This window comes from Agelaius phoeniceus, chromosome 1, assembly GCF_051311805.1.
Source record: "Agelaius phoeniceus isolate bAgePho1 chromosome 1, bAgePho1.hap1, whole genome shotgun sequence".
Taxonomy (NCBI): domain Eukaryota; kingdom Metazoa; phylum Chordata; class Aves; order Passeriformes; family Icteridae; genus Agelaius; species Agelaius phoeniceus.
The window spans coordinates 100,730,505-100,753,763 of NC_135265.1; the positions used below are offsets into that span (position 1 = coordinate 100,730,505).

Sequence of the window (23,259 nt, forward strand, 5' to 3'; positions counted from 1 at the left end):
TGTACATGACTGAGGACAAAGCACTAAGAATGCAATTCCTGTGATAAACTCTGTGTGCAATATTTATGCACTGAAGAACAGCAACTAAAGGTATTTTAAATATATCAAAGGTCAGTAACCTACCAAATGATGCTGATCTCAGCACCAATAAAACTAATAGGAATTGTGAACTCTAGAAAATTATAATTTTCTTGATAGTCTTAATAGCACATAAAGACTTTTACACAGACAGAGCATAGAATATTTTGTAGAATCCTGGAAAACAGATATTTAATTATGCTTTCTCAGAGGCCACATATGATCCATATGATTATAACCACGATGTGCGTAGCACAAAATCCCTTGGAATAACTAAAAATTTACATGCATAGAATCCTGGGGGAAGTGCATCACAAATCCTGCTAGTTCTGAGAAAAATATTATTTACTTTCTCTGTCTCATACTCCCTTGATATCATACTGCAGATCAAGATTCCAAAACGAGTGATTTCTGAGGTAGCCAGACATATTTGACATACATGGATGCTCGCAAGGAGCCAATACTCACAGCTGAAGATGCCTGGAGGTGGATGCTCTGTTACAAGCAGGCAGTTCTCTTCATCACTGTTATCCCCACAGTCATTCTGTTGGTTACAAATCAGTGAACCAAGATACAGGCATTTACCACTGGCGCAGGTGAATTTGCACTCTGAAAGGCAAAAGAAAAAGAAAAAGTGAGAAAATTGATGCCTACCCTTCTTCAGTGCTAAAATGACAATCTTTTTCAAGTAGATGCTATAATGGTGGGTGGGTCTCTGGCATTTCAACACCAACACAAACAATTTTGTCCTTACAGCATTGCATGTATAAATATATATGTGATGCATTTCTGATCACCAGAATCAAAACATTAGTAAACCAGATTTGCCACTTGGGAAAATTCACCTTTTTTAATAATAAGCAATATTTTTTGCAGTTCATGTTGATTATAGTTTACTTTGGACAAAGACTGTGTTCTCATACATGTTTGTGTGGCACCTTGCATATCTGGGGCAAGACAGCACTATTAATAAAAATAATAATTGTCCCACATTAAAAAAAAAATCTTGCATCAGCTGTAAGGCAACAGTATAGTTTGTAACCAGGAACAATCCTGTTCAGTCACAGACAATTATTCCTTAACTACCTTCCCAAAGCCAATTTGCCAGTCTCCCACCTAATTACAGTCAAGCCCTTGGTGTCTGCACATTAGAATCCAACATGCTAGTGTTCTTTATAAGTTAGTAAACTTCTAAAACGCCTATAAGATGTCTGAATGCTAAATCAGGCATGGTGTAGCTTTTACACTTTGTTTTTACAAAAAAGAGAACAGTTTCCCCTAAATATGATTCTGTCATGAGAACAATTCCTATGAGACCAAGTACACTTTATAGCAAGTACAGGAGATGTAATTAGGAAATATTCACAAAAATATACACACAATTATGAAAAGCTTTCTCACTAGGATTGCTCCAAAGTAAAATACTTGTACAGAACAGAGAACACACTATATCTAGACAAACTAAAATTTAATGATTACACTGCTAGTATGTTGACAAATTCTGGTGACTGTCATTCACAAACAGAGTCAAAGCAGACAGAATTAGAAACTCTCACAAGCAGTTTATTAAAGGAATGCCATTCCCAGAACCCTGGGCTTCCCTAGCACTACAGTACAGGTTGGCTGATTCTGCTTCAGAGAGATGATTTCTGGTCCTTCCCAGCAAAGAGGCAGAATTTGTTCATCTTCAACAGCATCAGCAGAAGACTTTGCTTTAATCTTAACTTAGTCTGAACTGAGCCAACAGGACCTCCAATTCTAAAAGGTCCCTAAATCAGTTACCGAGGTGTGACACTTAATCACACGTGTCTGTTACATAATGCAAGCACGGTAATAGCAAAGGAGAGGAAAAAGAAACTGAGAAAGGGAGCGAATTCATTCTCATTTTTCATTTGCTTTATAGATAAAAGCAATTTGCAGACTTCACTCTGAACACTTTTCAAGAGTATTAATGATATTTTGGTATACATACCAGCAAGAGCCTGCTGCAATAAAAAATTGTATGCATAAATATGTGTAACATATAAAATGTTACTTAGGAATATAAATAGAAGGTATGAAAAGCAAGGAAAATAAGCATTTCCTGAAGGGGAAAAAACAGATCTATTTTGCTTGGTGGAAGTGTACTTATAAAATAAGTATTTGCCTAAATGAGGTCCTCAAATTTAAGCTTTTTTCAGTCCAACCCTGAAGTCCCTAACCTATTAATAAAATACTGTACAAACAAATTATTTTCTTCTGTTTGTTACTCTGTTCTTCTCTGCAACAACAAAGAACTGAAGAGGTTTTGAAGGGCTTAGATTCCTTCTGAGTATAGACTATAAAAAAAATCATAGCCAAATGAAGTAAGCCTTTGAAACCTGTGGAACTGAAGAGGTCATTAACAATTACTTCTGACTTAAAAAAACAGGCTCAATATTAGCAATCTGATAATTACAATGCTTTAGGACTCATTTCTGCAATTTCATAAAGAAACTGGAACAAGAAATGAACAAAGCTGTCTTGGAAGGTTAGAAGAGTTGCCTTGAAAGGATTCAAACTTCCCAGGTATCTTAAAGGAAGAATATCACACCGGGTTAAGTTAGAGTGGTAAAGAACATAATGCTTCTATTAGAAAGAAACAATGACGATATTGCAGTTAGAATATGTGGCATGCTACTTTGGCTAGCTTTTACTGCTTTCCTGTGCCTTTGTGTTGAGTCCTAATGTAATGCTTTCCATGCTTCCCCCCATGGCTGATGTAAAATGCTCAAGCAAGATGTCAAGTCAAAAGCAGTTAAAGCAAAGAGCTCAAGGTGTCTGTTTGCCACCAGATTATACAGTTTTCACACAAAAGACTAGACGAAGCATTACATTTTTCATAGCTGTATTAAAGTCTTAAAAGTTCTGGGGTTTAACTAACATTATCATAAGAGGACTAACCAGAAGAAAGGATTTGTGATTTAAGGTGAAGTGAGGGGGTTGTCATAGATAACAGACCACACTGAAATTTAGAATCAAAAAGCAGACTAAATCGACTTTTCTTGTAGAATATTAAGGATACTTCCTCATTCCCTCACACATGTGAAAATAGCCATTGTGAAGGTGCATTTTAAAAAAAAGTGTCATGAGGCCTCTTGTCCCCTTTTTGTTGTGCCCACATTGACTGGAACATTGCTCACAATACCAAGGGAATTCTGTGTTGATTTGAAAATGGGGCATGTTGTCAAAAATCATGTTGCCTTCTATCTCCTACCAAATTTATTTGCCAAGGAAGCACTCATCTTCTACTGGCCCTGGCTGGGATGGAGCTAACCTTCTTCACAACAGACCCTGTGGTGGCTATTTGGATTTGTGATCCAAACAATCAGTGTTGGACAGTGTTGTAGGACAGTACTGATGTCACAACCATGTTTTGGTTAGTGCTGAGCAGTGCCTGCATGTCCATGGGGCTTCCTCTTTTTCTCACTCACACATCTGCAAAAGTAACACCTAAATCTAACAAAATGTAATATCTAACGGAGGACACAAATTTGCAAAACTTCGTCTGCATAATTACATTCTGTTGAAGTTTAAAAGAAATATTCAAAGAAAAAATGTATTGCAGGAATAGGATAAATTAATTAAACAGATTATCCAATGAGAATACAGATACTTCTGACCATAGAATATACTTAGCATCTGGTATTTGCAACTTGTGAACAAAATTTCAGTACCTTAAATTAGTTTGCTTAGTGAATGCATTTAAGCACTGTTTTTACTAAAACCAGAGAAGAACCATTCCTTGTAAAGCAAAATGGGTCAAAGTCAGATTGAGGGAGGTAGCAGAAAGCAAATATTAGAGTATTTTCAAACTGAAATAAACCTGCAGAGGTCTGTACCAAAATACAAGAAGTGACCTCAAAACACTCTGACCAGGTAATCCAGACCAGTCCAGACTAAACCACTATGCCTAATGACACACCAGAGAGACCTTTTCAGTACAAAGTCTTGTACTTGGCCTGTCTAGACAAGACAGGGGGGAAAGATCCTGTTCTGACAACATGCCAGCATGATCCTTCTTTCATGAATAATGTTTCAAAGCTAGACAGTTTCCCTTTTCATTTTCAAGTGGCAATTAGTGAAACATCAGTCAGTTGGTCAGCAAGGCTCTGACTACAGCTAAACCTGAAGCAAGACGACAGCTACTGGAGATTGAAAATATCAACCCTTCTTATAATTATGTCTTACTATGTTCATAATTATGTCTGGAGCATACTTTAAAAAAAAAAAAAAAACTATATGATACAGTGGTTCTTCAATAGAAAATTTTAATAAACGTACTTCCAGGTAGAACTTGACTATCTTGAAAAAAAAGGAATTCTAAGGATACTATTATGAACATTTCCTATTTTTAGAAACTGAATGCAAGTAGTATAAATAAGTATACTGCACACATGTTCAAGGTAGATGCTTGAATGCATAAAACTCTCTACAATTATCAATATAGTACTGCATTTTAAATAGTTTCAAATAGTTAATTGAAGGTTATGTTTCTGTTGCTACAGTAAAAGACGGATTTGCCTCATGATACAAAAAAACTACCCTGATCAGATTTTTTAATGTGAAATGCAAGATCTGATTTATTGGGTAGGCTTATTTTATACTTTCTGTGCCTAGCCAACAAGATAATTTTATCCTTGCATTCAACTTAATTCTTTTAGACTTCATTTACACTTGACTTCATCCATATGAACAGCATTCCCATTGTTTTGTCATCCCACTTACCGCAGGGCATTTTTAATTATAGCTAAGTGCTGTTTGTTTTTCTAATGTAAGCCCAACCACGGGCCAAGGAAAAAAAAGCAACGAAGTGTCATATTGAAAAAATATGGTGGTTTAGGCCACTGTTATGATGCATGTCACAGCTGCTTATTTAACGGGTCTGAGATGATTATCTGACCCAGGGGCAGAATTCTCTTCCATCCATTCGAATAAAAAGTAAAGAACTCTACATGCAGCCAGTGACTCCAAACTGTTGTGACCAAACTGTAGTAACACGCTTCAGACGCACAAAGTGAAATCCCAAGTGATGGCTGGGACTCCACCGGAGCTGAAAGGCACTCTCCCAAAATCCAGCAGACTGGCAGCTGCCTGGGCAGCTCAGCCAGCAGAGGGTGATCAAATACCCTACTGAAGTCATGGAAATGGAAGGTAAGGATCTCTTTGCCTCCAGGTGGGTGGACCTAGATCTGCAGAATAAAGGCCTAATTTCTAATTTCTCATATAAAGACACCATTTTAAGAACATCATCATACTTTCTCATACTCCTGCTCATATTGCAGCATGTAAGAGCCTGAAAGAAAATGTGTTTAAAGGGCACCATCACCTATTATAAGGCTAATAAGAGGCAGAAGCAGTAAAATGGGGAGGGCAGGAGGAACCACACTTCACTAGAGATTAAAGAAATATAAACCACAAATACCAGAGTCAGTACAATAAAACCCTGTTCAGCCTCTCACAAACATCTGTCTGTGTATTATTTTTAATATTGTAGATTGTAGCTTTATAATGGGAAGTAAATCATAAATAGGAGACATGCACACAAGGAGCATGTTTATTTGGGAAAAAGCTTGGTTAATAAGGAAGATGGCAGGCTGCCATGCAATCTAATAAACCTCCACTGGTGCAGGGAAGGGAGGGATAAATAGGTCTGTACAAAACAAAAAAGTACTTCACAAAAAGAATGCCAAGCAGAACACCAACAGGAATGAAAGAGGATCAGCTTATGCAGGGTAAGGAGCAGAGCTGTAAGCCACGGCCAGAGGCCTGTCCTCAGCACCCACGGCCTCACACAGGACCAAGGAGCGAGGCTGCTCCCAGAGCCGCGCCACGTGGTGACAGGGACCTCCTCTGCCCAGGGGAGATTACAGCCTTAAAACCAGGCTGATTGAAAGAAGATTGTTACTGGTTCACAACCAGTCTCATTTACTCTTACAGTCCCCCATGCTCGCTTGCTTATCCAGCAATTATCTTTTCATCTACTTCTTAAGGCAAAGCCTGGAGCTATGCCCTTTAATGAGTTACTATTTATGTCAGCAGCTAAAGGAAGCTGCACAATATTCCTGCACACAGGTAGCGAAATCCACTGCTCAGTTCACCAGTTCAGGGCATTAGGACTTTTCACAAAGCTCACCTTAATTAATAGCCTGAATAAAATTACCCCAGACATTGTGGGGGTAACCAAAAGAGCTCCTTTATTTTGAGATTGGTCAGTGAGGTTAGTTTGTGCCTGTGATCTTTCTTCACAGTATATACCTGTCTCTGGTGTGAAAATAAAGAGAAAAATCTCATCCTGGGGGCCATGGGGGCGTTAAGAGAAGAGTTTTTATCAACACTGGAAACTAAATTCAGGAGACTCACTGTCACTGAGCCACCATTCTGTCCACACAGCAATTCTCCACAGCTTCACCTTGAGGACCAGCAGCAGCCCTAAGCACATCCCCTCAGGAATGAGACAGCAGTTCCCATCACAGCACTCATCACTAATGGACAAAGCCTCTCCAAGGTGATCTCAAAGACTGTCAAGCTCACACAAATTGCCAGTTCTGGCAGCATAGAGAAAAGCCAAAAAAGGATAGGCTCTTCTATTGCCACCCTCATAAATGATTTGTTCTATTTATCACTTACCTTCCCATAAAACAGCAAGGCAGTATAAATACGGAGTTCAATTTTCTGCCCTTCCACCCACTTGCTTTTCCTGGACTGGCAGTGTTTTGCCTGCTTATGCCCACAGAGAACTGAAATGCCAGGACTTCTCAACAGAAGTCAAGAACTGTGTCTCCTTCTCCTCATTCATGTGAAGATCCTTTACATCCCCACTAAAGCTCCCTGACACCCTCTCCAGCCACACAGCTTCTGCAGAAACATCCTTCCAGCAGCGTGTGCCTGGCACTCCCCGGCACAGGGACTGGGACCAGTGCCAACAGCTCCAGCAAGTGACAGTCTGGACACTGCCCCAGGGCTCCACTTGGGTCAGAGCCCCCAGACAAGGACATGGCACCATGGCAGACACTCACTCCACCTGATGGGAAGAAATGACCTGTGAGGAGGGATGGGTTTCCAGAAGCCATGGGAAGGCCTCGTGTCTGCCCTGACAGACCCCACAGGAGCTGCTTGTACTCCTCTATATGCACCAGCAAAGTTTTCCAAGTCAAGTATGGGGAAGGGGGGAAGGAGCACCGGTGACTCAACTAATGACACTCTCATTTTCAGTTGAGAAATTACATGAGGAGACGATTAAAGATACATTAAGCATGTACCTTATAATTTTTGTCAAGCAAAATGTCATTATCATGGGCAAGTGCAGGTAAGAAGGGTATATGCAAATGAGATTTTCTTAACATCTCATCCTCCTTAATCATAATTCAAAGAATTCTTGAATTATGGTAAATATTTTAAAATTATCTTAGTTGGTGTTCATCTTAAGAAATCTTTAATGATCACAAGCAGTGCCACTTACTAAGTTTGTAGAGTACTGCATATGTAGAAGAATATAAAATAAAAAAATCACATTACTGAAGCAGTTTGTTGCTTTTCCTTTGGAATACTGTTTGCTTGACAAACAGCTCAAGACAAGACCGTTTTATCAGGCAACTTCATAAACTCTGAATCCACAGAAATATAGACTAAACCATGTCCCTTCACAGATGCCTTGTGGAGTTTTGACTAAAACCAGGCCCAGATGAAGACACACAACAGTTACTGCAACATCCAATGATTATTTGGGGTTGGGGAATATGGTTTGATTGGTGGGGGAAAGTGTTGTCCTTATGTATTTTGTTGTTAAATTAGGTCACATTAAGACTGTGACCCCTGTAGGGCAGGAACTGTTTTAAGTTAGCTCTCCTAGGAGGTACTGAAGAACAAATACCATTCTCATCAGAAATGGTGTAATGGTACTGAATCAAGGAGGGGTCTGAGAACAGACCCGAGAACTGGATTCTTCACAAAAGTAATGCAAAATGAAGGCAAGATTATACTGTGTTTCAGTAATCAACCTAATACTGATGACAGAAATCAAGCTAATACTGACAACTTTTTTTTTCATATGTCTTCCTGAGCACAATGTGCAGAAAATCTAAGAGAATTTGATGCATTTACTGTGTGTGAAGATGCAGGACAGTTATGGAGTTTCCATTGTAACAGGAGTTGCAGATTTCCATGGACAACAGCATTCTTCTTTCATTTCTCAGTGGCATTTGAATTGTGCAATGCACACTAATGTGAGTAATGAGAAATCTGTTATCACCTGGATCATGTTCTCTGATCCACACCTGCAAAGATTTGCGTGTTCCTGCAGTAAATATCTTGTCACTGTTAGATTTTGTATTTTAAAAGCAATTTTAACTAAAGTCCAATTATCTAAGAAGTGTCTAACTCAGTTCACTGTGCCTCAGGGTTCAGATAAAAATATTAACAAAATAATACCTAGATTAAAGGGAAATTGATTGCTCTCAGGGGTTTGCACCATACAGCATGGACAAAGTTTTTTACAAACTAGTACTGTCTTGTATCAATTCTTACTAAACTCTTCCCTCTTTATTCATCTCTATCTCAAAAATGAGTCACACATTCTATTCACCTTAGTATTTTTCCCAGAAGTCCACAGTTTCTTGGCTAAGTCTTTTAAAGAAAATAAACAAAATAAATCCTTTCTACCTGTCTTTAATCTTCCTTTTTACCAATTGCCATGAACACTTCCTCTCAGGTATGTACTGTAGTGCAAATGTATACAGACTCCCACATATATGCATTTCCATACAGTGGAGCTGGTATTCATTTGGTTTGCCTAATATTTTCCACTATAAATACCTTGGAGAATCCCTCCCATGTTCACTGCATGTAGCAGATCTGTGATGCTGAGCTGGAAGAATACCCCTAGCCTACAGAAGTGCCTCTTCTATGCCCCAAGAAATTCTCTTCTGCTTTTACAGAAATAAAAACTGTTTAAAAAAAAACCAAAACAAACAAAAAAACAAACAAAAAAACCCCAAAAAAAAACCACCAAAAAAGCAGTTATCTTCTTATTGTCTGCATCAGGGAAGTCTCTGGCAGCACTCCCAAATAACTCAAAGGTGCAGACACTGTGAGGCTCCAGCAGTACCACTGGCAGAGCAACAGCCCAAGCCATACTGGGACAGCAGGGGAAGAGGCAGATGTGCTCCAGTGGGGAAGGGAGGTGAGCTCTGCTCCCCCTCACTTTGACACAAGATTTCCACTTCACTTCCAGGTACAGCCAAGTTCAGCCATTACTACAACCACCAGGTGCTCCTCTTCCCTCCCCAAGTGCTCCCAACATCAAGGCCATGAGACAGACACAAAGAAGAAATGTCAACAGAGAGCCAGCATTTTATGCTTTGAGAATGCCTCATTTAGCAACCTGTGCAGCATAGTTTTAATAAAGATTATTTCAAACTAAAATTATGAAATTTTATTTAAGCATCAGCAACATTTTTGACCAGCATGCAGGTATTTAACCAAGATTATTTAACTATTTCCACGGCCAAAGTGCTTACAAAGCAGACTGTGCAGAAAACACTGATACAGGCATTGCAAAGAAATCTCTACCACTTAGATCTTTCTGTTGTTGCAACAGTATCACTTAAAAATAGACAGTGTGTTTAGGACAGTGCATTTCAGGCTGTGAACGTGAACATACTATTAACATGATGCTGGATGGTGCTGAGTCTCTCCTTGCACCATGCATTGTCTTGGGTAACTTCACAGCAGAGAAAAGCACAGCAGATTACTTCCCTTCCCTAATCTGTACTCAACTTTGCAGATACACTGAATGTTGAAGTGAAAAAGTACCTAATAAGTAGACCCAAGCCTAACACAATGCAAAACTTGAATATAAACAGAGGCTCTAGTTCAAAAGCTCGGGCCACGACTACACTGCATGTGATAACCAACAAAAACAAAAACAAGCTGGAGCACCGTGTCCCCATAACTGAGGGCTTTTTGCTGGCACTGCTGCCCAGTGACAGCTGGGGGGGACATGGCACAGCCTTCCCCCAACATCAGCTGCAGTTCACACCCACCGGCAGCCACTCCTCTGGAAAGAGACAGAGAAACTAAGGAGGCTTCTGACATGTCTGCTTGAGTCAGGGGGACCACCTGACCCAAACTAAGTCTTGGCATGGTGAGGAGGAAAAGACTAGAGTGGGTCACCCAGGGAGGACTGGTGGTGCCTGGGTGTCCAGGTGTGACAGTAAGGGCTTTGTCTTCACACCTACACATCTGGCTTGGGTGAAGCCACACAGCCTGGCACCCTCTTGACCGAGCTGGCTTTGAGAAGTTAACCATGCTTGTCCCTTCCTAAACACAGTTTTGTAAAAAAAGCTCAGTCTAGTGGACACCTGGTATGCACTGAACCAGTACACCTGAGCAGTGCCCACCTGCCAGGCACATATCCAGCTGTGACATGGGCTTGGGGTACCACTGATGGTTGAAACTGGCTTTTCTGACAAAATGTGCTTTGCATCTGAGATCCAAGTAGGACTTGATCTACAAACCACACTCCAAAACTCTGACACATTACCTCACGCCTCTGGCTGTTCTGGACATGATTTCTGTCTGTGGTTTATCTTAATAAGCTGGACTGGAAACTGCTGTGGTTGACATGCAGATCAGTCATGCCAGCCTTGAGACAGCAACGTCTGTCAGAGAGGCAGTGCAGACAGCCAATAGCAATAACCATTTCAGACATCTAATTTAAATCTGCCACTGTATATCTGTCAGAAGCCCCACAGAATTTTTGGGGTGGGGACAAGAGAGGGGCCCAGGATAAATCTCCGGTTACAGCGCAAGCTATCAGTGTATCGATGACAAGTTAAAGCATGTTAAAAATTGTACAAATGATGTGCTGAACGCAGAGAACCTCCCAGCCACGAAGGAGAATAAACAGCCAAAGCACTGGAAACTCAAGAGCAACTCACTGTGTTTTAACTCTAGGCAAGGTAGTTTGTATTACTGTACCAGCTCATTATTATAATCTGTTCAAAGATGGTGATAATTTTCTGTGTTTTTGTAAGTCAGGATAATTGAACTGAGGTCAGTTTCATAGCACTGTTCCCTCTTCAGAATACTTCAAATAAGAAGCTCATAGTAAAGCAAAAATGCAGTTAATACCACACTGATCATTTTCTAGCAATGACAAAGGAACAAAGTATTTGTTAGAGCTTCCTAATAACCCTCTAATTTAGGGTCCTTATGCTTAAAAAATTATTGAGACACTAAGAAACACCATCTAAATGGATTCATTTTCCTTGGCACTAGGAGGTATTTCTTTAAAACATAACATATCTTATTATTGAATGTTACACTAATATACAAAAATTACTTCTCCAGAGAAGAGCCCAGTCTTAAATCCAGTATGCAGATTAAGAATATTTTATAATCTGCAGGCACTGCTTTCAAATAAATGAATATAAAAAGAATGATCTTAAAGAAAGAAAAAAGAAGTCCAACAGCTACCAGTACTAGGTAAAAAACAATCTAGCACACGAATCTTTGGAAATCAAATTCAAAGGTGAGTGAAATTCTACAGCAGTGTAATATAAGGGTCCCTGATTTTTTCCTAGTCCAGTTCTCAGATACTTACTGAGACATAAAAAAGGCTACAATTAAATAAACACTGTGAACACATTAGCACATTCTAATGTTTGTGCATCTAATCTGTTGTTTTTAAAATCTGAGCTGAGATGTGGCTTCTAGTGTGCAAATATCATCTGCTCTACACAGTATTAAACAAAAACATTCACCTAAAGTACTTCAGCAAAAGCTTCAACAAATCCTTTGTATTGTGTGTTACAGTGGATTAGGAATTACCTAGAAAAGTTGCAATTAACAACAGTGGGGCAATAATAGTGAAATACGTATTTTTATACTTCATGAAGTAACTGTCTTTGAGTTGACAGTAAAATATTTAAATGTGCTCTACTGCCTAAAAGACAGAAGCAGTGATGGCAGGACAACACACCCTGATAAAAGGTCATTGAAAAGGGTAGGAAGTCCCTTTCATAATGGATTAGCATTATAAAAAATGTAAGAAAAATTTCCTTAAATGACCTGTGTGTTAGGGGATTTTGTGAAGTTCACCTATTTTAAATAGCAAACAGCACTTTAATACTTATTGGTATATGGCATGCAGTCATCTAAGCCTTCAAAATGGGATAAACTATTTAAAAAAGATGAGCATGTTTGCAACAGATATGCACATAAAAGAGTAATAACTTACAGTCTTCAGAGCATTTTGCTGCTGTTAAACTCATAGTTGACATGGTAGAACATTTGAGAGAAGAATATGGTTTGGGTTTAAACATGCTTTCTAGAGTTCCAAATATGACCTCACACACCCAGTGTTATTTTTGTCAAAGCTTAAAATACGGAATGAAACAATCTTATTCTGCAAGCACATATTAAGCAGACCATTAATAAAAGAAAAATTACATTCTCTTGTGAGTAAAACACTAACATTCACATGATGTCACACAGCAGAGTATCTGATTACTCTTCTTGAATGGCAAAATTTTGGCAGAGCTGCTGTTAGCTGAGACGGACTCAGTTTGCTTTGAGGAACACTGCTCCTCAGTGCTATTCCTCAGGTTGCAGTCTTTGATTTCCATGGCAATTTTTTGGGAATACAGCTGTAGAGTGCTGTTCTTTGGAAACCTTAATTAACTAAGTTAGGGCAAACATCCTAAATAGCAGGTATTTGAGAGACACTCACAAAGGAGTAGCTGAAGAAAAGAATTCACTCTATTTCAGATTTCCAAATAGAACATTAGGATCCTTCAGAGAATCACTGGATTACAGCTTTTTAGAAGCATAAACCCATCAGACAAAAAACTGGGTAAAAATTAATTCTATTTGATGACATCAATGATGGAAGGAATTCACATATTAAGCATCAAAGAAATGGGCAGTGGGTATGGAAGGCTAGGCATCTTTCTAATAGTGTTCTGATGTTTGGTAGGTCTGTCTCATTTTGACATTTTGGGGGCTAATCACATGTATTTTAATGAGAACTCACTTCACTGAATTCCACTCCTAAACGTGTATTTTAAATAACTTGCTCGCTATTTTCTTTGACACTAAAGGTGACCTATATATGTTAAGATTGTGGAAAGATACTGTGAATATATAGAGAGAGATATAGGAACGTGGAAAAGGAAGACTAAAAAAAGAGAGAGGAATGTTTTGCCCCTTCTCATTTTTTTAGAACATTAAGTATTTCATTCTCTCATATTACAAGTACCTAGAGATGAGAGAGGACTACTCCTTAAATCACTTTAAAACTCTCTAGATAATATCTTCAACTTTAATGGGGCTTCACATATTTATTTCACTTAAAGCTTATTTATATCACATGCCTAGCAATCAGCAGCCTACATCTTGTCTTTTGCATAAAGATTTCTCCAAGTGTCTTCTAAATATTTTTTCTCTCTCAAGCCACGCATCAACAGCGAAACAAGGAAAGAATAACCTGATTTTAAAAAGAATCTTATCAGTGTTATTTTCTTATAAAATAATTTCCTTTTTCACAACATATAGGCAAGTACCTTGCAAAGAATTAAAATCAAAGAACAAAAAAATCCAATCTTTTTGTATTCTTTCCTTACAAAGTTCACCTTTCATGTACCATTATATAAAGAGACATGTAGTTTCACATGAATATATCTAACAGCAAACACAAAGCATTGGAGGCCAAGGTTTGAAGCAAAATCTGGCCTAAAATGTATTGACCTGGGGATTCCTTCACAAAGCACTCAGCCTGTGAATTACTTCATACTTCTTAAATGCAAGGACAACATAGAGCTCAAAATCTCACTGCAGAACCATCTTAAAAAAGCATTGGCTTGCTTTGTATGGAAATTTCCATGAGTCAATAGGAAATGCATTTTTTATTTTAAACACAGTATCAACTGATTTTGAATCCATGTATCAACAACATATTATATAACCTATGATGTGATTAGGCAACACAGGTTGCAAAAGCAGATTCCAAAAACACATGGAATAGTCCTGCCAGACTGTGCTACAATTTCCCAGCTTCCGTTTTAATACTTGATGTCTGCATACAAAACCAGCAGGCCAAACAAGAAGACTGGTCTGAATTATTTTCATTTGATATTCGGGAGAAAGGAGATTTGCTGGCTGCTGCACAAGGGAGCTGCCTGCAGTACTGCACTATTACATTTGCAAAGCATGCAAGACTCAAGTCTTGTAAAGAACATGGAGCAGCAGGAAGGGAATGCGTAACACTGTGTACCAAAAGATCCAGGGGGAAAACTATGATGCTGTCTTAAATAATAGTTCTAGAAATTTTTCTTACAGTAAAGTCACAGAAGGTTTTGTAAGATCTTGAAACAAAAATGTTACAATTCTTTTCTTAGCTGCAGTTTTCCCACAGTCTATATGACACTGGGCAAGCTGCTTGGATCTTCCCAGCATACCTAGAGCTGTAATAATAGTAATAACAATAACAGCAATAATAATAATGATGATGATGATGCCACTACTGCTGCTGTTAAATTATGTAGACCTGTAAAGCTCACAATGACTGTAAGAAGGAAAGTATTTAGGCAAACTGAACAACATTACCATGTGTCTCAGTTTAAACAAGAATGTCTATTTTTAATAATTTTAATAATTTTCTAGTTCCATTATTTTTTATCTCATCAATTATTAATAAATGTCTGTTATCTGCACAGATTTTCTCAATGGAAGCTGTTTCAGTTGGGCCACCCAGACAGCTATAAGATGAGATACAATGCTCTTGCTCACTTCCATTTAACCCAAACATTTATCTCTGAAGACAAAGTAAACCAAAACAGTTTTACGTCCCATCTTGCATGACAAGCCACTTTTTTTGTTGTTCAGACATAGGTTCAAGCATCTCTTTTCAGCCAGCTACAGATTAAACAATTAAATCAGTACATAACTAGCACTGCTGCAGTGGTCAGTGGAGCTTTACCTTGTTTATCTTTCATTTCCTGAGGTAGATACAACACCTGAAGAAGAAACCCTGAGCAATATACTTTTAGAAGACTAATCCATATTCTTACTTCCCAGGATCTAATCTCTGTTCTCAGTGAAGGCAACAATAAAGCAGAACTTCCCTACAAGACTACAAAGATTTCAATGATGAAGAATGATTAGAAATTTCTTGCACCAATATACAATGATGTCTTTTTCCCTGATGACATTTCCCCTAAATATTTCAAATTGAAGTAGTCAGAAATATGAAAATGCTTTCTCTCTGTATGAAGGACATGAATACTAGCAGGGTATATGAGGCATCCTAAGGATGGAAAGCTGCCATGAGCTCTGTCTAAAACACTGTGCATCACAGTCTGTGTCAATTGTCCATGACCCCGTCACCTCTCCACCCTGGAGGCCATGAAATTGGGCCTGTCTGAGACAGCCATCATATCATGATAGATCTGGGACAGTTCAGAACATAAAAAATTATTGCAATGTTAAATTATTAATTTATGAGAAAGGTGTAAAGGTTTGAAAGAACTACTCAGAGATTTCTGCTGAACCTGAAAAAGGTTTTGAAGAGGAATAAAAACAAAAGCACAGTTAGTGGACAACTGATTCCAGCTATAGACTGTCTTTGTTTTATTCCTTGCCTTGGTTTATTATTCCACTCCCCAGTATCTTAGGGAAGGATAATTTTAAAAAGAACTAAAGATGAGCAGAGACCAGTAATTCTTGTCTTAACTGCTACTAAAATCTGAACAGCCATTTTATTTTATTGCCAGTTCAGCCATTAGTACCATGGGTCAAGGGCTCAAGTTCACTTCCCTTTGACACTGTGTCTTCAGTCACAAACTCACTCATGATAAAATTTCTCACCTTTTTCTCTCAAGAGCCCAATTTCAACTGGACAGCTATAGGATTATAACAGGAATTTCAACAGGATATAGGACTACACCACAAAACAGGGACCATGCTTTTCTGTGACTGCATGCAGCCCTACACCCTACTGATACCCCCAACTCCAGTGAACAAGGAATGCCCAATGCTGATGGAAAGGAGTCTCCTCTGCAGCAGCAGTCACAGTTGTGCAGATGTACTTGCAGCACGTGACAGATCCAGGTGCTTCTCCCAGTTCTCCTATTCCAGAAAAATGAACAGGATAATTAAGCATGTTGGGATATACTAAGCTGGCAGATTTAGTACTGAAGGAGAACACCTTGTGCAGTAAGCAAAGTCCTGATGCATGCTACATTACCTGCAGGGCAAAAGGAGACAGCCTTATTTGTGTGTCAGCTTCCCCTCCATCTTGCATCCAGTGATTTCCTACTTTCTCCTGCCACACAGAAAATACCCTTATAATACACAAGTTTTCAGTCTAATCTAATATTGATAAGGTCATAGTTTTGCTGGCAATGCCAGTTAGCTTCTGAAAGTGAGTTTCATGTATGAGCTTTCTTACTACAGACAGCCAACAGACACTGGTCCTTCAGAATTAAAACTAATTCAATGTTTAAAATATTCACAACTATTTTTTTAAGGAACCACATGCACACACAAATCAGTGCCAAATATAACGAAAAGGTGGAAGTCAGAAGATTTTGTGAACTGTGGATTTGCCATAGCTGTTTTTTTGCCATGACAGATATAATGCACATTATATACAAATGTCATAGAGGAACTGCCTCCACTGCATTCAGTGTGAAAATCAAACATTTTAAAAATTGATGAAAAGCCTATCATTGATATTAGCATATTATTTGACAATGTCATAAATTATTAGATGTAAAATTACACAGAAAGGCAAATTTTAAGTTTCTTAGAAGTCCTCAGTCTATCTGCACTTAGCACCTTAGATGTAGCTTCCTTATAATTGATATTTCTAGATTTTTTTTTAGGTATTTCCTTCCTTCCTCATGAAATGTAAAATCTACCATATGCTTGCTGTAAAACTCTAGTTTCAGAAAATTTTCTAAGGTTTCAGGCTACTGCTTCAATAATAAAAGTTAAAAGTTACTACAGAAACAAAAAATCCAAACTATTTTAGCATTAAAACTTCCTTTCTTAGAAGGAAGTTTTATGGGGCAGTTGTGAGAAAATTTTAAATGCCAAATGTGCTTGAATAGTTGCAAAAAGCCACCATCAACAAAACCATCTTACATGATGGCTCATGCAAGGTCTCCATGTACTCTTTTAAAAATAAAAAATTAAGTTAAAGAGTAACACATGTTGTTAAAGCCCAGAATCTAGGATTTCAAGAACCACAACCCATTTCTGCTCCTCCTGGTCCTAAGTTTTCATCACTTCACACACATTTGAATCACAAATAGTTGCATACCTTGCTGCTGCACAAGGGGAAGTGTTAGATGGCATAAGCAGAGCCCCTTTAGACAGTCTGATGGCAGAAAGCTTCTAACTAAAGCTTAAAAATCCCAATTTTGTAGGAAGGCTCCTTACACATGATCATCTCTCACAGAGGACGTGAAACAATGGTCTTAAAAAAAGATAAAAATTTTGCTCTTCCTCAAAACGTGTTGTAACTCAACACACACAGCCACCAGTCCATGCCCTGCTAGAAGGGATCTTTCAATCACTCCTTAGCATACCTCATGCACAGAAACTGCGACAGACAGCTTGGTCAGCTCTTGGCAAGAGAAGCCAGCAGAAGCCAATCTCTCGGGCTGTAAGCTGGAACAAGAGGGCTGTGATGGCTTCCAGCAGAGCCCCCTGTTTGACTGCTGCTTCCTTTCCATGAAGAAGAAGGAAAAACACACAGAGTCAGGCTCCCAAGCTACCAGCTGGACCACAACCCCTGAGAGGAGATGGTGAGTCTTATCCAAAGGCTCTCCTCCTTTGGAACAACCACCAGGAAAAGGTGATAAATGAGGCACATGCCCAGGGCAGCTGCCAGGAAACTTCTGGTCCATGTATTGAATCCCTTGTGTGCCCTTCCATTGGTCCCAAAAAATCTTGCCGAGGCAAAGGAATGTGCAAGTGGAATGTAGGCAGAGCTCTGAGAGGAGCCAGGGATCAGAAAGTAGGAGGAACATTCAAACTGACAGAAAACTGCAAATGCTACAAAGAAGAAAGTGACTAACCTGCTCTGGGAAAATTCCCCTCGCAAGGACGCAAAGCTGTGTGGTGTGTCCCTGAAGCCAAGGTGATTTGACTGAGGAGCATGAAACCAAGCTTTAAATAGGCTGCTTGCATCACATATGACAGGCCACAAAATAAATACTTTGGCTACCAATAAGGTCTGTAGTGAAGTCTGAGGGATGGGAACAACATAGAAAACTGAAAAGCAAATCACAGGCTCAACTGCTTCATCGGGTTTTGAGCTTAGGTAAAAGAGTCAGCCCTTCTGGCTATACCCAGAGTGAGAAATGTGAAGGGAGAACAAAGCAAAATGGCTGAAAGTAACTTTCATTCAGGCACTTCAAAGAAAATAAGGATATGTGTCCTGATGGCAAATTCTGAAATTACTAAGCTGTGGTTTATTGTAGACATGGCAGTTTAATCAAGGTAAGCTTTATAAAGAGACACGTTATCTTTTAATTGATCAACAGATACAAGTGGAAAAAACAGGCCAAGTTTGGAGCTTGCAGACCTGTCATTCAGGATCTTTCTCAAAGACCTCAAGAAGGAGTTGCAGTGCACTCAGATTGTCTATTTTCTCCAACTAAATCAGATGGTCTAATAAAAGAAACTACCACCTCCTATAATTTATGCCTTGTAGAAAGTACTGATATGGGGATGTATAGCTCCACATGATATATTTCACAGCAAATGGAACAGCTCTTCTCAGTAACAAGAATACCCATGAGATCATCAGACTTGCAATGTCTTCCAAAGTCAGCCTAAGTTATTACAGGGAAACTGAATCTCCAGATTTCTAACAACAAAGTCCAGAAGAATAAATTTCAGAAGGAACATTTCACTTGACACACTATGCAGTCACACACCTGCCAATATCAATATCTAAACTCTAAATCACATGCTATCTACTCTTCATGACACCAACAACAGTCGGTCAGGAGAAGACACAGAGCCATTAAGAAAGTACATTGCAAATTTCAATTACACTATCATAGGAAGTAAAAAACAGAGTCACTTTTTTTTCCCCAGAGGAAATACACTGAAATAAGACACCTGTTATTACTACTGAGAACCAAAAACCAAAGTTATGTCCTATCTCCAGCATGACAATTGTCATAGCTTTTCCAATTACCTTTATTTTAGTCTTTGTTCCTTCAATTTTTATTCTTTCAATTTCTTGTTTTAACATAAAATGATTTGCTATTTTCAGGTGCAGTTTGAATTCTCTGTAATTCTTTCTAATATACAAACTCAGACAGCTAAACTTAAATGGTTATTACTTGTTAAGAATACAGAAATCTATTAAGTGATCTTATAACCCAAATAACATTTTGCAGAGTCTGCTTTTGTTGTAAAACTTGACAGAAGAAAGAAAAACCCTTACAGTATTATCAATATTATTTCAACCAAGCTGCAGAACAAATTTAAAGTAAGGAGGGAAGGGTTATTGTCTCACTTCACACTAAGCTATTTAGTCATTCTTAACCAACAACAGTATCAATGGCAGGTAAAAATATTCTCACTATGTTAGAACATCTGCATAGTGGTTAGAGAATACACTTCCACAGTGGACCAGAGCAGTAATGCATCTCTCCCTATATATCTGAACCTTTATAACACTATGAAACTTGAAATACTCTTTTCTAAATGGACATATTTTTCAATTTTGTCTCTTCTGGTAGATGCATTTAGCAAAACTAAGTGTTCTTAACAGTTCAAGTTTTATTAAAATGGGAGCTCTTGTACCATTTACATGAAGACTACATTGTTCTTTATTTCATTTCTAGTTTCTGAAGAACAGTCTTGAAAGATTAGAGTACAATAAAGGCATGAGGGTCTGCAGATATTCTACACATCACCCTCACAGTTTAAGCTGCACTCTGGAAACCTCGTAACAGTCAGAAGATATTGACAACCTTACATAATATTAATCAATAAAAGAATTCACTTTGGAATGCCTTTGTAAAATTATTTCTATTTTTATATCTCAAGGATTATTGCTGCACTCAATTTAACGATTCATTACTACCACAGAAGTAAAATGAACATGTGAGGTTAACAGCTATAGCTATTAGGTGTAACCTAACCAGCATTATACTGCATAATTGATCTACTTTCTTCAAGAATAATATTCAGGAAAAGGGAATTACTACTACCATCTCTATAAATAGTACAGAAAGCCTGGGGCAAGTGTGTGGGATAATAGCAAAGACGAGAGACAGGAAAATGGGAGCGCACCAAGAGTTTATTTATAAATATCTGGGAACTCATTGCTTGGCATCATGTAATGTCTACACAGTCTCACACTGATCGAACTTTTAGACTGTGCCTCTATATTTAAGAGCATAAAAACTAAGAATGAGCACACTAGACTTCTGACACTCTTCCCCGAAATGAATGTTGCCCTTTCCCAGTTGAAACTGTTTCAAGATTGTCACTACAGGGATAAGATTTCCAGAGTTTGTTCACTGTACAAGTATTTAAGTTTGTTCCCTGTACAAGTATTTTTTCTGATCCACTGTTGGCAGAACTTCAGTGTGGTTGAAATGACAGCAATCACTGTTAAAAGAATCATCTTAACCACTATATATCTAATTTTATCTTCAGCTTTACCTTCTGCAACCATCTCAAGTCAGGCTTTGATGTTCTTCTGCCTGTCCAAGAGCACTATACCCAGGAGGCAGGCTCAAGCACATATTTCTTTCAGGATGGAACTCCTCAAGTCCAGTTCAGTTTTAGATATTGTCCCTAGGTCTCACTCCTCTTGCCTTCTATTTCACATTAACATAACATCCCATTGCCTCTGAACAGCTGGAAAAAAAGCAATTTCACTTTCTCCAACCTCCTGTTAGCAGGAGGCTACCACCTACTCTGGTAACAACAAAGCTGTCTTGTGGGCTGACCCACAGTGCCATGAAAGGGGACAACTGGGGGGTTTTGTTCACAATCCCAATACTAATTGAAAGCAAAATGCCAATATGGCAACAGCTGATTTTACTTGCATGAGAATTTTCTCCTTGTTGCTTGTCCATTTCTGGTTTTAATGATGGTTTGTTTATGTAGCAGAAGATGTCTCTTAGCAAACTGAAGAATCTTGAATGCTTATTAAGAGATTTCCTGGAGATGAAGAGCTCATATGCCTGAATATTTGTGGGGTTTGGCATCTTCTTTGTTTGACTTTCAAACAGACCACTAGTTGTACTATGAAACAGAATCTTTCCACAAAGCTTGCCTTTCTGTCCTTCAGATTAAGCAAATCACATAAAACCCAAGACTTTCTGAGGATCTTCAACTTATGTCTTAAGATACCACATCAAGTCTGATCCATAAGTGTGTAAAGCAACAAACCAATGAGCCTGCATTACATTAATGAAATTATATTTTGCATTTAAAGACCTTTGAAAAAGAAGTGACGCTAATATGGACTGCTTTATTTGTATTCATCTCACTACATTTTGTTCTCATAAATTTCAATAATCCTACTCTGTAGTTGGCAATTCAATGACAGAGTTTCTTTAAGCCTTTTAGTAATACCCCATATACTTTAGGCAGTTTGGTATCCCAGCACTCTCTTCTGCCCAATGCACAATTAATACTTGCAGATGAGAAGGGTTGTTTGTGTTACATATTTTATGGGCAGCTGTAATTCTTCTTCAGAGAACTTCTTTCCAGCACTGCTGGCATAAAGCAAGCCAACAGTTTCCACAAGAAATCTTACCAGCTTACATTCTTCTCCTCATGGCAGCAGGTAAAAAGTACAAAAATACAACAGAGAAAATATGAGAAAATAGTGCATTAGGTACATTAGTGCTTTTTGTTATAACCTCACCCTTCATACAGGGTTTAAATTCAGAGGCTGTAGCTTTAGTCCTCAGGTCTGCCAGGCTCCCAACTCACCTCATATCAATACTGCATCGGTGTCCCAGGTGCCTGTCTGCAAACACTGGACAGCAATACTTTTTCTTTCTGCTTCTATCTTGTCTTTTTTAGATGCTGAGGCTTTAAAAAGAGCTGTCCCTTCACTGTTTTGACACAGCAGGGTCCTCATCTCAGCTGAAGGCTCTTTGGTGCAACACTGATCACTACAAGCAGGAGTCATGCCTGAGAGAACATTATCTTGTTTATCTCAAAAAGAAGAAAAACATGGTTTTAAAGCAGCGACATACTTGAAAGATTGTACAAAAGCCACTAAGTCAATGCTATGGCACTTTCTCCATGCATACACTAGAGAAGCCACTGAATAAAAACATCTTCAAGAACCATACTTGTTGCCTTTCTTGTTTGGGCTTGTCCCTATTTCTTTTATTACACAGAAACTGTCCAACAATTTATATAAACAGCAGTGGCTTGGGCACAAAGGTTATGATTGCTACAGCAAAAAAAAAAAAAAAAAAAGATCTCCAGTTTACAGATGTCACCTACTTCTTGAGTTAAGAAGAGTGAGGCCTTTCTGAACTTTAGCATTGCTGTGGCAGGTCATATGTCTCTTCAAATTTTCGCTCTGAGCAACTGGAAGCAGATATTATCCTGAAAGTATTTCTTTTGAGATAAACAAATCAAGAATAATAAAGATCAGAAAGAGGAAAAATGGAGATGCATGCCCAAATTCCAATTTTTCCGTTTAAATCAAGCACTGACTGAGTGCACAGCCAGGCTGTGAATCCATCTTCAGCCAGTATGAATTACTGGTTTGTATAGTCTGAGCCTCCAGGCTAAACAGACAATTCTTAAACAATTCATATGCAAGCCAGTCTTCCAGGCTTTTCTGAAGCCATTACCTTGTCCTGAGTCTACCTATCACCACCTCAGCATATGAACACCTACAACACAGGCATCCAGCACTATCAGCCATCAAATGGCATTGAACTAAATTATTTTACCCACTAACAGCAGAGACATATTTATCCTCAGAGGCGTGGATTGAAGGTGCTGCTTAGATGCTGGCTGTAGAGTAAGATTCTTCTTGGGCATTTTCATAATGAAAACTCTTCATTGTTAACTCTCACAATTCAAGCAAAGCTTCCTCTATTCTTGCACTGAAATCAGAATGGAGTAACTTTCTTGTGAAGTAAGTGAGAA

At 38.5% G+C, this 23,259-nt stretch overlaps 1 protein-coding gene across 2 annotated transcripts in view; it reads right to left on the reverse strand.

The window, feature by feature from the left end:
• LDLRAD4 (low density lipoprotein receptor class A domain containing 4) overlaps positions 1-23,259 on the reverse strand; it is a 285,288-nt gene that overhangs the window by 148,091 nt on the left and 113,938 nt on the right. For both annotated transcript variants that reach the window (XM_077183925.1, XM_077183932.1), the window contains one exon: positions 547-687. In XM_077183925.1, coding sequence (XP_077040040.1) covers positions 547-687 — 141 coding nt within the window. The remainder of the gene's footprint in view (positions 1-546; positions 688-23,259) is intronic.